This window comes from Oncorhynchus nerka, linkage group LG12 (assembly GCF_034236695.1).
Source record: "Oncorhynchus nerka isolate Pitt River linkage group LG12, Oner_Uvic_2.0, whole genome shotgun sequence".
NCBI lineage: Eukaryota > Metazoa > Chordata > Actinopteri > Salmoniformes > Salmonidae > Oncorhynchus > Oncorhynchus nerka.
In genome coordinates, this window is record NC_088407.1 from 59323371 (window position 1) to 59340543 (window position 17173).

Sequence of the window (17173 nt, forward strand, 5' to 3'; positions counted from 1 at the left end):
AGAAGAATGGGAGAAAGTCCCCAAATACAGGTGTACCAAGCTTGTAGCGTCATACCCAAGAAGACTCAAGGCTGTAATCACTGCCAAAGGTGCTTCAACAAAGTACTGAGTAAAGGGTCTGAATACTTATGTAAATGTGATATTTCAGTTTTTTCGTTTTAATAGATTTGAAAATAATTCTACAAACCTGTTTTTGCTTTGTCATTATGGGGTATCGTGTGTAGATTGATGAGGGGAAAAAACGATTTAATATATTTTAGAATAAGGCTGTAACTTAACAAAATGTGGAAAAAGTCAAGGGGTCTGAATACTTTCTGAATGCACTGTATGCCATTAAAAGAGCTTATTTAGGAAACTAAACCAATCTGTTTTCAATGTCCTTCCTGTTACTGTAAAGGATACTGCATTTTCAAAGACTGCTTTATTTACTTTGCCTCATCATCTCACAGTAAACTACAGTAATATCACATATATATGGCCAGAGTATGTGAGAATAAGAATGTCTTCGACATTCGACAACCACATAAAAATATGTTTTTGTCAGCTAATTCTGCAGTGAACCATATAAATAGCTTCTGAAAGTATGAACAAGTTAGATACCTCAGCGGTAAAGCTATTAGAGCTAAACAATCTGCTGTAAAGGGGATATTACAGTATAATGTCTGGTGGTTAAAGTATTCAAGCAATTTGTGAGAACAAACCAATAATTATGCAGTTTCAAGGCTAGTATTCTGAGTAAAAGCACAAGAGTCAATGGTAGGCTTATGGCTCATGGTAAATGGTGTGTGTGCTGTGTGAAACAGCATGGGTGTGTGTCTACAGTAAATGGATGTGCACACACACATAAACATGCTCTTTGTTGTTTTTATCTAGCTACTTATCAGCTTGGACCTTTGCTCAGCCTTCCAAACTCCATGAGCAGTGAGATGGCCTGATATACCTGCCACATAATGTCTCTGCTACAGTACAGCAGGTTCTAGGCTGCACAATGTCTCTGCATCTAAGACATTAAGAGAAATGAGTATCTCCCTGTAACGTGGTTGGATCAGCCTATTTAGAGTCATGTGTGCCTTTACCCTATTTGTGTGAGTATTCTTCTTCAGCGAGAGAGAGAGAGACAGAGAGAGAGACAGAGAGATAGTGTGAGAGAGAGACAGTGTGAGAGAGAGAGAGAGCGAGAGAGAGAGAGAGAGAGAGAGAGAGAGAGAGAGAGAGAGGGAGAGACAGAGAAAGCATAGCCAGGCTGAGAGAGTGGCAGGCTCCCCAGCCCCAGCTTATCTCCAAACTACCTCCCAAAGCTCCACTATACCCTGTGATGCTAGCAGTCATCTCAACATACAGCAAGCAGCATTACCGTGGAGGAAAGGTTACAGTGAGTTCCTGCTTTAAAAGGATTTAAAGGGTTTTCTTACACCCTGTAACTGGGCTTAGCTGGCTGTACAGACACCAGCAGGGCTGCACTACTTGTTTGTATCACCTCTCAATTAGATTAACCAGTCAGGTTAAGTAAGGAGAGCACCTGCCCTGGATAAAACAGGGTGGAGGCACTCATGATCAGTAGATTATCTTATCTTGTGAAACGTAGCTAAGGCAGATAACAGCATACAGGTGTTTCTCAATAAGAGATTGTATGATATTGCAGAAGAGGTGTAGAGTAAGTGGAAAGCTCCATGATGGCACAGGTCCTTACCTGCCTCGGTGTACCTGAGCCCCACCTTCTCCTCCTCATCCTTGGGCTTGGGCGGGGGCCAGATGGCTTGGAGCCGCCCGGGGGTCCGGTCCTCACTGTCTGCAGGGGAGGTGACCTCAGACTGGGAGGAAAGACAGCAGATGATACCTCAGTTAACACAGAACATACATAGAAACTGTACACACTCTCCAAGGCTTACAGTACAGTCGGTGCCCAATCTGACTGAGAAGTCAACACGTGGTAAGATATGAGACCATCTCAAATCAAGACTATCCCCAAAGTTAATACCCTATGAGATAATATCACTTTAAAGTTACAAACATATTGGTTTAGTCCTGTCTGCATTGCATATGCCCAAGAAAACACAACATCGCTTTACATTCATGATCTGAGAAAAAAAAGAGGATGAATAGCGATCTCTAAAATACAACATACATACGGAATACAGCCTTGAGTTAGACACAAACAGTACATACGTTAGACTCTGCTGGACCTTTTTGCTCACTGCTGCTAGGAGACTTGGACGTTCTCTCACAGATGGATTTCAGCAGCTCCTTTTCACTTCTGTTATTTTCCTTGACAGCCTCTAAATCCACAGGCTCTTCTGTATCCTTTTTAGCAGGTTTGGACCTCTTGAAGGTGTCAAGTGTTGTGTGTGAAGCTTTCCTGCTGTCTGCTGGTGGGGTGATGGGGATGTGATCTGGACCCTTGTCTGTCACCCCCTCCTCCCTCCTCTCCGGGTCCCTGTCTGGGTCTGGCTTGTCCTCGGCCTTGGTCCCGTCTAGGTTGAGTAGCTGGCTGATCTGCTCTAAGAGATTACTCTTGGTCTCAGACACAGGTTTGGGCTCGGGACGTTTCTTGGGGGTGCTGCTACTGGAGGTGATCTGCTCAGGGAGGTTCTTGATTTTGTTGATGCTCTTCTTCAGGCTCAGCAGGGCCAGGTCAGTGTCTCTCTGTTTGATCTCAGACACTGTCTCCCTCTCCTCCCCCACAGCCCCCTTCTTCAGAACCCGCAGCCTGCTGAACAGGGCAGGAATTTCGAAGGAGGGGGCCTGGCAGGAGGCTGTGCCCCTGGTGGGAGACAATGTGGTGGAGGGCGGGTCTGTATCGGGCCTCCTAGTGGCAGGCATGTCGCCTTGGTCCCTGGGTGAGACAGAGACAGGAATGGCACTTGGCTGGCTGTCAACTGGGGACTTTCCAGGGACATGCGTGTCAGGCTGCTCCTCCAGGCAGTGGGAAGATGGCTCTGCTGCTTCAGGTGGCCTGGAATCAGAGAGGGCGGAAGGGGAGTCGAAGCAGGGAGCATGCTCTCTATGCTCCTCAGTTCCAGTGTTTTCCGACAATATTTCCTTCCTCTGTCCAGTATCTTGGTCCGCTGGCTGTCCTGACGGAAAGGCAGTGTTGTCTGCTGCTGCCTCCAATGTCTGGGGTTCTGAGGTCAAAGACAGGTTAAGAGGTGAAGACACTGCAGGGTTTCCAGCACACACGTCAGTTAGGCCCAATACCTCCTGGCTGATGCTGAAGCCTTTGGCTACTTTGTGGTGATGATGGCTGGACCCCTCTGCACCCATGGCTGCTGCATCCACACCCACCTCCACAGGCCTGGGATCAGTGGATAGGTACGTGCTGCAGCCGTCTCCAGGCACTTGTGGTTTGGAGACAGAGGAGAAGAGACCAAGATCTGTCCCACTGTCAGATCTGCCCATAATCCTTCCAGAGAACAGAACAGAGGAGTCTTTGAGGGATCTTTCCACAAGACTTTCTGGCTTGAACACAGGCAGCTCTAAGTCTGTATCAATGGCACCTCTCACTGGGCCAGCGGGTGGCAGCTGACCAATGTTATTATCGTTCACTGTCCACTGGTCATCGTCAGGTGGGAGGGACATTCCAGGGGTGTCATGCTTGTCTGATTGGCTGAGGCTGCTGATCCCCTCCTCATCTTCCATTACTGTGTCGCTGCAGATCTCCACCCTAGTGACCTGGACCAGATCTGGGTCGGCCATGGACACAGACACTTGGCCTGGGTTAGGAGGAGAGGTCACCGAGCTACTCTTCCTACTGGACTCATTCTCCCATGATTCCATCCTGTCCTCCGTATCAAGGAAGGTGGCCTCTCCATTATGAAGAACCTCACGCCTACCCCTCACATCTCCCCCCACTCGAAGTCTGTCGTCACTGATAACATCCAGAGCACTTTGATCATGAACCCCTGTGAGATAGTTATCTTCATCAGACAGGGTCCTGAAAGCCGTCAGCACCGCAGTCTCTCCCGCCAGCCTCTGAGGCTCAGGCTTGTCCCCACGTGTAAACATAGTGGAGATCTTACTGCGGAACGAACTGGATTGCTGCTTCCCCTGACCGTTAGAGCTATTACTTACACTGTCCATTTTCACAGAACCCTTAACTGTCATGTAGCATGTACTTAGGCCAGTGAACTCCTAGCCAGCAGGTAGAGGCTACCCGAGCACAATGTGTCCATTCAGGGTGTCACAAAAGGCTCATCTCTACACCAAGAGGAACCTCGACCTGCCAATTTGTGTTCCACTTCTACTGGTTTCAGTGAACAAAAAGGCCTTTGTGAGGACAAATCCCCTAGCTCTTCTTAACCTCTCCAGGAGGGATCCAGGTATAACCCCTGCTCTCCTGTAATCCTGTATGGCAACACAAGACCCTGCTGTGTTGCATATAGATCACTATCTCCAATCACAAACAGCCTCGACTCCACTGTACGTTAACTGTCACTTCCAGTGATGTAAAGCCGAGTGAAATTCCAATGACTTTCCCGGTCAAGTCAAACTGTTCAGAGGCAGGAAGCATGTCCTGGAATAATCTCCCTGGGAATCCAGGAGCAACTCATTTTCAGTTTCTCAAGAAAACATTAGAACCCGTTTTAAAAGTTATTTCAGGGTGGTCTGGAAGGTTCCATTTCCCCTCTATGTGTAGGTAGAGAGACCTGATTCAGAGCAACTGTCTGAGTTGCCCTCCTGGCGTGGTTCTTTCCCCTCTTTCCCTGTGTCTGTATGTGTACAGGAGAGCTCTGTGTTCCTGAGAAAAGCCTCCAGGTTGGAAATGGTTGAAAATGTGCCTTGAAAATGTGCCTCACTGGTCTACCCGGTCTGGCCCCGCCTCCCCCCTCCCACCCCTGCCCTGACTCGGAGGGATCTGTGGCGGCAAGCAGAACAGGTGTCTGATTAGTCCATCTTACTTCCGCAAAATATCAGTGACAGGTAGCTGGAGCTCTCTGTTGCTTAGCACTATCCTTTCTTAGTGTATTTTAAACAGAGTGGGGCTGCTAGCTAGTTAGCTAGCTAATCTCCTGGTTGGTTAGGTGGACGGTGGAGGAGGTCCAGCCCAGTGTTACAGCCGATAGTGCTCTCTATACTATTAATGCTTCAGCTGTGGGGATTAGTCAGTCTGGAACTGCTGCTGCTGCTGCCCAGCCCTGACCACCACTCCAGCACTGCAATCTTGTGTCGTCAGTAGCCTCGCTAACATCAAGGGGCTAACACTGCTACAGTTTGCTGAGAGGAAAATAGGTTTTGATTCCCTCATCTCAGAGTGTGAATGTCATTAGAAAAGATTAAGGTTGTCTTCACACTAAATCATAAACTGAACACATACATATACACACATTCGTTTTCTAGTACAGTGAGTTTATAGGAAGTTTACACAGACAAGTAACATTGTACTCTGTCTGTAGTCTACAAAGCCTGCTGCTTCAAATACGATGGGTTCAAAAATCTTTCAAGCACCATGCGCCCTTTATATGAACACAATGTGCACTTGACAGATCTTAGCACAAAACAGAGCACATAGGCCTGAAAAGTACTTAGTGAAATTAGGGCTACTTGTTCATTGAGCTTTCAGACGGAACTCAAAGCCCTAGTAAGGCCATATTTGGCCTTAGCAGCCAAAGTTCACTCCTACTGCATTCCTCCAGACACAGATTAAGAATGACAAATTGTTGTCAAGGTGATTTAGAGCCCCATACCAAACCAGACATGAGGTTTGAGTTCAAAGACAAAATGTTTGACATTAATAATACATACCTGTAATCATTAATAATCTATTAGATATTAAATAATCATATGTATAATGTATTAGAAAATAATATTGTATTTAAACATAATGTCTCTAACTGGGATTAAAATAAATCCACAGATTGTCAGTCAGAGGCTCTCAGTCAAGCCTGGAGCGAGGCGCCCTGAGCCCTGGCCCATTATGTAATAGCATTGGCTTTTAATTTACTCAGTGTAAATATATCAGCTAACCGCATAGCCAGGTCTCAGCTGGATTTACGCTGTACTGTGGGCTGAGAGGAGCTGAGTCACAATGACAGACAGTTAGAGGAGGGTCCTTTTTACAAATCCCACACTGATCACAATGACTTGAAAAACAAGTCACCCCAACGGAGTCCATGACTACAATGACAGCTTAGGCCACACCACAGATTGTCGGTATCTTTATGCTGAGACAGTCTACCACTAGAGGAAAAACACAACAGGGATTACTTTTGTTATGATATGATGGCTGCAACAGAGATCGAGGAGTGGCTGTTGATAACACAGCTATGCTACTCTGTCTGACAACCACACAAAACAATCTACTGTTGCTTAGCTTAGTCAAACAGCATGAGGGAATCTTGACAGACAGGCACAGTAATTGTTTAGTTGTTATAATTGATATGACCTTCTCTTGACACTTTACCCAAAATAATAGATGTGCTGGCAGGTGAGAGGTGGTGGTAAATCAATCTAGTTGAATTTGATGACTAGATACTGGGTCACCATGTTAACAGTAGATGTACCATCCTAGGTAAAACATTGAAACGTGACAATACTACCCTGCCTGTGACAAACAGCTGGTGTTTGGGTAGATTAAATATGTAGACTTTGTTTTTTGGGATCTCTCGCTCAGCTGTAGAGATGTTTGGCAAGCTCTGAAGAATCCATATGTTTGGTTTCAGTACAGAGTGAAAACACCTTGAGACACACTGTACCAACAGTAGGTTTTATATGTGTGTTAGCGTGTTTGGCAGACCCACACAAGTCAGGTGCCCTGGCCTGTAGCAAACACATAGTTGAGCTTCTTAGCTCTACTCACTAAGAGAAAGGGAGCTAAATACTGTGCATGACACAATCAATCCGCTTTAATATGGTTTACAGTGACTTGACAACTGGGCACTACACCCTTAGAAAGCATGTGCTATCTAGGGCTGCCCCCATAGGATAACTCATTAATGAACCCTTCTTGTTTCCAGGTAGAACCCTTTTGTGTACAGGTAGAACTATTTTGGCTTCCATGTAGAACCCTTACCGTGCTTCTACACCTGCATTGCTTGCTGTTTGGGGTTTGAGGCTGGGTTTCTGTATAGCACTTTGAGATATCAGCTGATGTAAGAAGGGCTATATAAATACATTTGATTTGATTTGATTACCACAGAGGGTTCTACAGTCGTGGCCAAAAGTTTTGAGAATGACACAAATATTAATTTCCACAAAGTTAGCTGTTTCAGTATCTTTAGATATTTTTGTCAAATGTTACTATGCTACATACATTCTCCAGCTGTTGAAAGAAAACAGAAGAAAAACAATTGCCTGTTTTTGTGCTTATTTGTCTAGTTGATTGAGGATACAGAGCAGCCCCACCTGCTCCAAACTGATGTTCTCTGGTAAGACTGGAGACAGTAGAACCAGAGTAGAGAGACAGAGCCATATTAAAGACCGTAGAGATCGAGACACATAGATCGGAAAGAGACACAGAGACAGTAAAGTGAATGGTGCTGTGTCTGTCGGGACAGGAATGAAGTCTCCACTGCCTGAGCAGGAAACAAAATGACATGTTTTAAGTAGGCCTCCCGATTGGCGCTGCATCGCAGTGCTAGAGGCGTCACTACAGATCCGGGTTCGATCCCGGGCTGTGTTGCGACCGTGAGACCCATGAGGTGGAGCACAATTGGCCCAGCGTCGTCCGGGTTAGGGGAAGGTTTGGCCGGCTGGGATGTCCTTGTCCCATCGCGCTCTAGTGACTCCTTGTGGCGGCCGAGCGCAATGCACGCTGACACGGTCGCCAGCTGTATGGTGTTTCCTCCGACACATTGGTGTGGCTGGTTTCCGAGTTAAGCAAGCAGTGTGTCAAGAAACAGTGCGGCTTGGCAGGGTCACGTTTCAAAGAATGCATGGCTCGACCTGCGCCTCTCCTGAGTCCGTACAGGAGTTATCAGTGTGTATAGATATCAGTGTGGATGACGGATCACCACCTCAAGCTGAACCTCGGCAAGACGGAGCTGCTCTTCCTCCCGGGGAAGGACTGCCCATTCCATGATCTCGCCATCACGGTTGACAACTCCATTGTGTCCTCCTCCCAGAGCGCTAAGAACCTTGGCGTGATCCTGGACAACACCCTGTCGTTCTCAACTAACATCAAGGCGGTGGCCCGTTCTTGTAGGTTCATGCTCTACAACATCCGCAGAGTACGACCCTGCCTCACACAGGAAGCAGCGCAGGTCCTAATCCAGGCACTTGTCATCTCCCGTCTGGATTACTGCAACTCGCTGTTGGCTGGGCTCCCTGCCTGTGCCATTAAACCCCTACAACTCATCCAGAACGCCGCAGCCCGTCTGATGTTCAACATTCCCAAATTCTCTCACGTCACCCCGCTCCTCCGCTCTCTCCACTGGCTTCCAGTTGAAGCTCGCATCCGCTACAAGACCATGGTGCTTGCCTACGGAGCTGTGAGGGGAACGGCACCTCAGTACCTCCAGGCTCTGATCAGGCCCTACACCCAAACAAGGGCACTGCGTTCATCCACCTCTGGCCTGCTCGCCTCCCTACCACTGAGGAAGTACAGTTCCCGCGCAGCCCAGTCAAAACTGTTCGCTGCTCTGGCCCCCCAATGGTGGAACAAACTCCCTCACGACGCCAGGACAGCGGAGTCAATCACCACCTTCCGGAGACACCTGAAACCCCACCTCTTTCAGGAATACCTAGGATAGGATAAAGTAATCCTTCTCACCCCCTTAAAAGATTTAGATGCACTATTGTAAAGTGGCTGTTCCACTGGATGTCTTAAGGTGAACACACCAATTTGTAAGTCGCTCTGGATAAGAGCGTCTGCTAAATGACTTAAATGTAAATGTAATGTAAATGAGTTGCAGCGATGGGACAAGACTGGATATCACGAAATTGGGGAGAAAAGGGGTAAAAGTATCAACAAAAATATGTTTTGTATTATTTATGTAAGTAGGTCTTTCCAGGGCCTTCCAGCTGTACACGGGACAGACCTTTTTTCCTCTGAGCAGCTGTTTGTGCTGTTTCAATTGAACCTATTTGTTTCTGCCCATGCCCAAGTCATCCTACCTAGTTTGGTGACAATCTGTGTGAGGGAACATCCTGCCTTTGTTTTTAATTATTGAGCCTGGGTCACTCTATCCTCCTGAGGATCTTCAGTTTGGAGTTACACTCGCTGTTTGGTTTTATGTGTAAAACCTGACTGATTCACTGACTCCTCCTCCTCCACACCAAAGACCATAACCTCAGGGCTCTCTCTCTTTCACTGCTACTGTCGCAATCTATTCTGCAGTGATAACCAGAAAACATAGTTCTGGGTGCTGGAACTGGAGCTCCCAAAGCTGCCTGACATAGACTCTTACATTCAATTCAAAGGGCTTTATTGGCTTGGGAAACATATGTTTACATTACCAAAGCAGGTGAAATAGACAAAAAAGAAAAGGGAAAATAAACCATGAACAGTAAATATTACACACACAAGTAAAAACAATATGTATAGACATTTCAAAGGTTGTTGGCAGTGTTGTAACAATGTACAAATAGTTGAAATATGAAAGGGAAAATAAATACCATTAAATAAAGGTTGTATTTACTATGGTGTTGTCGCTCCACTGGTTTCCCTTTTCTTGTGGCAACAGGTCACACATCTTGCTGCTGTGACGGCACACTGTGGTATTCCACCCAATAGATAGGGGAGTTTATCAAGATTGGATTCGTTTTGAAATTCTTTGTGGATCTGTGTAATCTGAGGGAAATATGTGTTTCTAATATGGTCATACATTGGGCAGGAGGTTAGGAAGTGCAGCTCAGTTACCACCTCATTTTGTGGGCAGTGAGCACATAGCCTGTCTTCTCTTGAGAGCCATGTCTGCCTATGGCGGCCTCTCTCAATAGCAAGGCTATGCTTACTGAGTCAAAGCTTTCCTTACGTTTGGGTCAGTCAGAGTGGTCAGGTTTTCTGCCACTGTGTACTCTCTGTTTAGAGCCAAATAGCATTCTAGTTTGCTCTGTTTTTTTGTTAATTCTTTCCAATGTGTCAAGTAATTATCTTTTAGTTTTTCTCATGATTTGGTTGGGTCTGATTGTGTTGGTGTCCTGTTTATCTCTCTGTAGGTGTGGGCTTTGTTATGGAACTTATTTTTAGGTTGTTGTAGAATTGAATGGCTATTTTCTGGATTTTGATCATTAGCGTGAATCTTCCTAATTATGCTCTGCATGCATTATTTGGTGTTTTTATGTTGTACACAAATGTTTTTGCATAATTCTGCATGCAGTCTCAATTTGGTTGTTGAGTGGACCCCAGACCTCACAACCATAAAGGGTAATGGGTTATATAACTGATTCAAGTATTTTAAGCCAGATCCTAATTGGGATGTCACATTTTATGTTAGTTTTGATGTCGTAGAAGGCCCTTCTTGCTTTGTCTCTCAGATCGTTCACAGCTTCGTGGAAGTTACCTGTGGTGCTGATGTTCAGGCTGAGGTAGGTATAATTTTTTGTGCACTCGAGGGCAGAAGTGTCTAGGTGGAATTTGTATTTATGGTCCTGGCAACTGGACTTTTTTTTAGAACATCATTTCTGTCTTCCTGATATTAACGGTCAGGGCCCAGGTCTGTCAGGGCCCAGGTCTGTCAGGGCCCAGGTCTGTCAGGGCCCAGGTCTGTCAGGGCCCAGGTCTGTCAGGGCCCAGGTCTGTCAGGGCCCAGGTCTATGGTCTATCCTTCTCACCCCCCTTAAAAGATTTAGATGCACTATTGTAAAGTGGCTGTTCCACTGGATGTCATAAGGTGAATGCACCAATTTGTAAGTCGCTCTGGATAAGAGCGTCTGCTAAATGACTTAAATGTAAATGTAAAATGTAAATGAATACGGAAGTATAATTACAAGCATTTCATAAGTGTCAAAGGCTATTATTGACAATTACATGACGTTGATGCAAAGAGTCAATATTTGCAGTGTCGACCCTTCTTTTTCAAGACCTCTGCAATATGCCCTGGCATGCTGTCAATTAACTTCTGGGCCACTGATGGCAGCCCATTCTTGCATAATCAATGTTTGGAGTTTGTCAGAATTTGTGGGTTTTTGTTTGTCCACCCACCTCTTGAGGATTGACCACAAATTCTCAATGGGATTAAGGTCTGGGGAGTTTCCTGGCCATGGACCCAAAATATTGATGTTTTGCTCCCCGAGCCACTTAGTTATCACTTTTGAATTTTTTCCCTCTGCACATTTAACATGTTGATAGAGATTTGGTAGAACTGATTTAAGTTTCCCTGCATTAAAGTCTCTGGCCACTAGGAGCGGTTTCCTGTTTCCTGTTTGCTTATTTCCTTATACAGCTGACTGAGTGCGGTCTTAGTCCCAGCATGTCTGTGGTGGTAAATAAACAGCCACGAAAAGTATAGCTGAAAACTCTCTAGGCGTATAGTAGTGTGGCCTGAAATGTATCACAATATACTCTACTTCAGGCGAGCAAATCTAGAGACATCCTTAGATTTCGTGCACCAGCAGTTGTTTACAAATATGCACAGACCCCCCCCCCCCCTGTCTTACGATTGGCTAAAGAGTTGGCTAAAGAAACCAGGCCGACAGTGTGCTGTTCTATCTTGCCAGTGCAGCATATATTCTGCTAGCTGAATATCCATGTCGTCATTCAGCCACGATTCCTTGAAATATAGGATATTACAGTTTTTGATATCCCGTTGGTAGGATATTCGTGATCGTACCTCGTCTAATTTATTGTCCAATGATTGCACGTTGGCGAGTAGTATTGACGGTGACGGCAGCTTTCCCAGTCGCCTTCGCCGGGTCCTGACCAGACATCCGGCTCTTTGTCCTCTGCACCTACGTCGCTTCCTCTTGCAAATAAAGGGGATGTCAGTCCTGTGGGGTGTTTGGAGAAGGTCTTCTGCGTCGTCTTGTTGTAGAAAAAATCTTTGTCTAATCCGAGGTGAGTGATCGCTGTCCTAATATCCAGAAGCTATTTTGTGCCGTAAGATAAGGTGGCAGAAACATTACGTACAAAATAAGTTACAAATAACACAAAAACCCCACATAATAGCACAATTGGTTGGGCGCCCGTAAAACTGCTGCCATTTCTTCCGGCGCCATTTCTTCAGTAGAGTGGAGTACACGCTGGCTTGGAGCCATGAGGTAACAGCAATGTCATGCTACACTGCTCTGAGAGTGGATATGTAATGATAACTACTGTTAATGTGTAGTTGCCTTCATAGAGTATCAAATAGGGCCCAGATTTGTTCCTGACCATGTGACCTGACCAGAGTTGTTCCTGACCATGTGACCTGACCAGGGAATACTCTAGGCCCTATTTGCAATTTGGCCAGTTTTTTCCTGGTCAGGTCACATGATTCATGAGATAAGTATGATGTATTGCTGCTCTGACCGTGCACTCCAGTCCAGGATAGTAGGGGGTATCTCCGATGATGTCATCTTCTGGGGGTGTGATCCTGAGGATGTCCAGGTGGTCAGGACGGGAGGCGGGGTTCAGAGAGTGCTGGGTCTGGGAGATGGCATCATCACCGTCCAGCATCCAGATGTCGGCCTCCTCTACACACACAAACACACACAGGCACACACACACACAATAATGAATTGTTATGAATTGTAAAGTGTAATAACAGGTATATTAAGATTGACTGAAACACACCATCCGTTAGGGGGGATTTTACAAAGCAACAGAGCCATTATGTATCCTGAATGGATCAGGTGGGTGGAGGAGGAAAGCAGGCATCGACACCTTCTAAAAGTCACAGAGAAAATCCACTGCTGCAGGGTACAGATGCCTATGTATATACTGTCCTTAGCTAGCCTCGCTTCAGCTTGAGGACCGCCAAACACTGATCTGATAAACAAATACCACTATATCCAATATGGATTTATGCGTATGAGTAGATGCATTGTCCATCCTAGGGAATGGTACTACTCTCTCTAAAACAATTGGCTAAAGAAACCAGGCCGACAGCTTGTGTGTTTCTGTTCACTCACTGTAACACATCGATTCTGTATTGGAGGGTGACGTTGCTATGGATTGGTGAACAGAGGAGCCGACATCTAGCCCCCTCAGAGAGAGACTAAATCTGACTGGAGTAGGCTATGTTCTAGCCAAGCTATGGTGGAACAGAGCAGCTAGAAGAGGGCTAATGTGAGTAGAGGTTAACGTTCCATAGGGAGGATGGATTCAGTTTGTCCACTTCCGTATGAGCTTTGTGATTCAGATCTCAGAGACAACCTCATCCATAGTCCATCCCCCCTCCAGCCTACGAGCACAAATAATGTAAAGGGTAGGCTAGTTTAGTGCACCCCCCCCCCCAAATGAACATAACACAACAGCACATCTCGCTAAAAATACTCCCACGTCCACATGGATGCGCACACGTGGTACTCTCAGACACAGTGAAAATATGACTGCACTCTTCCCCTTGGGAGAAGCACTCATGCAAGATAAATAAAGAGTGGCAGAGGAGAAAGAGAAACAGCAGAGCAGCTCACACTGAACTTGATGCTCAGCGACCTCCATTTAGGGTTTTCTCATGCTGTAATACACCTCCCAGGAGGGTCACACTGCTATCGCCTCAACCTGTTGTGTGGATAAAAAATGAGATTGATCTGAGAGGCATCTCACCTCCGGTTGCATTAGATGCTCAAATATCACATCTCAGTGTAGTGTCATCACACCCTTGAGCTACTGTAGCCACACTATAATCTCCTAAACTGCAGCAGTAACCCAGTAAAATACCTCAAATACTGCCTATCCTAAGTCTCCTCAGCCCCAGTTTAGGTCGGAGACAAATGGTTTCAATGCAGTTGTAAGAACACACACAGACATGCATCTGTAGATTTGTATTCAGCCTCAGTATTTAACGAATAAGTCATTATTAGACAGACAGCACTGCGGCTCCACACAGCAGAGACGGAAAGGAAAAGTCTTTGGCAGGGAGCGATTGATTTGATAAATCACTTTTCATTAAGATAATGCACCAGCACACTGCAGAGCTCAACACCAGCCGGGTATTTCTTGGGCTGTTTGGGATGAGTCCAAATGCACAGTCAAGCCCACTCCAGGCCCAGCTGCAGCAAATGCTGCATTCTCCCCTGCACCAGCTGTATTCCAGTGTAATTATCAACTACAGAAAATCTATTCTAATTTCAGCTGTATTTGGCATCTTGTTAGCAGGGTGGTGGTGAACATAATGAGAGTGTTACTATGACAACTCAAAGTAGACGAGACCAAGACGTGGACGTCATTAAGGCAGCTCCCCTGCACCTCTCTGATTCAGAGGGGTTGGGTTAAATGCGGAAGACACATTTCAGCTGAAGGTATTCAGTTGTACAACCTACTAGGTATCCCCCTTTCCCCTTAAGAATCCTGACATTGTCAACCCAACACTACAGTTGATTACTGTGTATTCTCAATGCGCAAGAAACATGGAAACAATTTGCACAGAGTACAGAACAACAGCACTCTTGCATCCTTGCATCTCTCAAATATGAAACATTTACTGAGCTTTGAGAGTAGTTTGTCCACATGTACACTAGCTGTGGCGACACAGGCAGCATGTTCTGAGCTGAGACACATGCAGCAGTGTTAAAAAGCATTTAGAGGGCCACGCTGCCACCATCTGGACAGGAATAGGTGGAGAGGTTTAGTGTCCCTGTAGACACACTGCAGTGCAGCTCTGGCTGTCTCTCTCTCTGGCTCTGAGCAGAAAGACCACACTAAATACAAAGACACACAAGGAATGTTGGATACGGCACCCTAAGAGGATCTTATGACTTTTTCTGAAACAATACGTAATGCCATCACATGTTATAGACTTGAATCTTATTGTACATTTTGTGTATTACAGATGAATAACACAACACACATGGACTGATACTATACAGTGCTACTGTTCTGCTCTAGCTATACTATACAGTGCTACTGTTCTGCTCTAGCTATACTATACAGTGCTTCTGTTCTGCTCTAGCTATACTATACAGTGCTACTGTTCTACTCTAGCTATACTATACAGTACTACTATTCTACTCTAGCTATACTATACAGTGCTACTGTTCTGCTCTAGCTATACTATACAGTGCTACTATTCTACTCTAGCTATACTATACAGTGCTACTGTTCTGCTCTAGCTATACTATACAGTGCTACTGTTCTACTCTAGCTATACTATACAGTACTACTATTCTACTCTAGCTATACTATACAGTGCTACTGTTCTGCTCTAGCTATACTATACAGTGCTACTATTCTACTCTAGCTATACTATACAGTGCTACTGTTCTGCTCTAGCTATACTATACAGTGCTACTATTCTACTCTAGCTATACTATACAGTGCTTCTGTTCTGCTATACTATACAGTGCTACTGTTCTGCTCTAGCTATACTATACAGTACTACTGTTCTGCTATACTATACAGTGCTACTGTTCTGCTATACTATACAGTGCTACTGTTCTGCTATACTATACAGTGCTTCTGTTCTGCTATACTATACAGTGCTACTGTTCTGCTCTAGCTATACTATACAGTGCTACTGTTCTGCTATACTATACAGTGCTACTGTTCTGCTATACTATACAGTGCTACTATTATACTCTAGCTATACTACACAGTGCTACTGTTCTACTCTAGCTATACTATACAGTGCTACTGTTCTACTCTAGCTATACTATACAGTGCTACTGTTCTGCTTTACTATACAGTGCTGCTATTCTACTCTAGCTATACTACACAGTGATTCTGTTCTGCTATACTATACAGTGCTACTGTTCTGCTATACTATACAGTACTACTGTTCTGCTATACTATACAGTGCTACTGTTCTGCTCTAGCTATACTATACAGTGCTACTGTTCTGCTATAATATACAGTGCTACTGTTCTGCTCTAGCTATACTATACAGTGCTACTGTTCTGCTCTAGCTATACTATACAGTGCTACTGTTCTGCTATACTATACAGTGCTACTGTTCTGCTATACTATACAGTGCTACTGTTCTGCTCTAGCTATACTATACAGTGCTACTGTTCTACTCTAGCTATACTATACAGTGCTACTGTTCTGCTATACTATACAGTGCTACTGTTCTGCTCTAGCTATACTATACAGTGCTACTGTTCTGCTATACTATACAGTGCTACTGTTCTGCTATACTATACAGTGCTACTGTTCTGCTATACTATACAGTGCTACTGTTCTGCTATACTATACAGTGCTACTGTTCTACTCTAGCTATACTATACAGTGCTACTGTTCTGCTTTACTATACAGTGCTGCTATTCTACTCTAGCTATACTACACAGTGATTCTGTTCTGCTATACTATACAGTGCTACTGTTCTGCTATACTATACAGTACTACTGTTCTGCTATACTATACAGTGCTACTATTCTACTCTAGCTATACTATACAGTGTTACTGTTCTGCTATACTATACAGTGCTACTATTCTACTCTAGCTATACTACACAGTGATTCTGTTCTGCTATACTATACAGTGCTACTGTTCTGCTATACTATACAGTGCTACTATTCTACTCTAGCTATACTACACAGTGCTACTGTTATGCTATACTACACAGTGCTTCTGTTCTGCTCTACTATACAGTGCTACTATTCCACTCTAGCTATACTACACAGTGCTACTGTTATGCTATACTACACAGTGCTTCTGTTCTGCTATACTATACAGTGCTACTGTTCTGCTATACTATACAGTGCTACTGTTCTACTCTAGCTATACTATACAGTGCTACCACTCTAATATACTACACAGTACTAATGTTCTGCTATACTATACAGTGCTACTATTATACTCTAGCTATACTATACAGTGCTACTGTTCTGCTCTAGCTATACTATACAGTGCTACTGTTCTGCTATAATATACAGTGCTACTGTTCTGCTCTAGCTATACTATACAGTGCTACTGTTCTGCTCTAGCTATACTATACAGTGCTACTGTTCTGCTATACTATACAGTGCTACTGTTCTGCTATACTATACAGTGCTACTGTTCTGCTCTAGCTATACTATACAGTGCTACTGTTCTACTCTAGCTATACTATACAGTGCTACTGTTCTGCTATACTATACAGTGCTACTGTTCTGCTATACTATACAGTGCTACTGTTCTACTCTAGCTATACTATATAGTGCTACTGTTCTGCTTTACTAT

The 17173-nt window shown here is 44.8% G+C and overlaps 1 protein-coding gene across 3 annotated transcripts in view; it reads right to left on the bottom strand.

Annotated features, from left to right (window-relative positions):
* LOC115138469 (formin-like) overlaps positions 1–17173 on the bottom strand; it is a 122803-nt gene that overhangs the window by 89694 nt on the left and 15936 nt on the right. For 2 of the 3 annotated variants that reach the window (XM_029675341.2, XM_029675344.2), the window contains exons 1-2: positions 2167–4760; positions 1691–1811 (exon numbers count right to left, since the gene is read on the bottom strand). In XM_029675341.2, coding sequence (XP_029531201.2) covers positions 1691–1811; positions 2167–4101 — 2056 coding nt within the window. In that variant the 5' untranslated portion in view covers positions 4102–4760. Of the gene's footprint in view, positions 1–1690; positions 1812–2166; positions 4761–12382; positions 12547–17173 lie in introns of those variants that run through there. The other variant, XM_029675342.2, reaches the window with a different exon arrangement.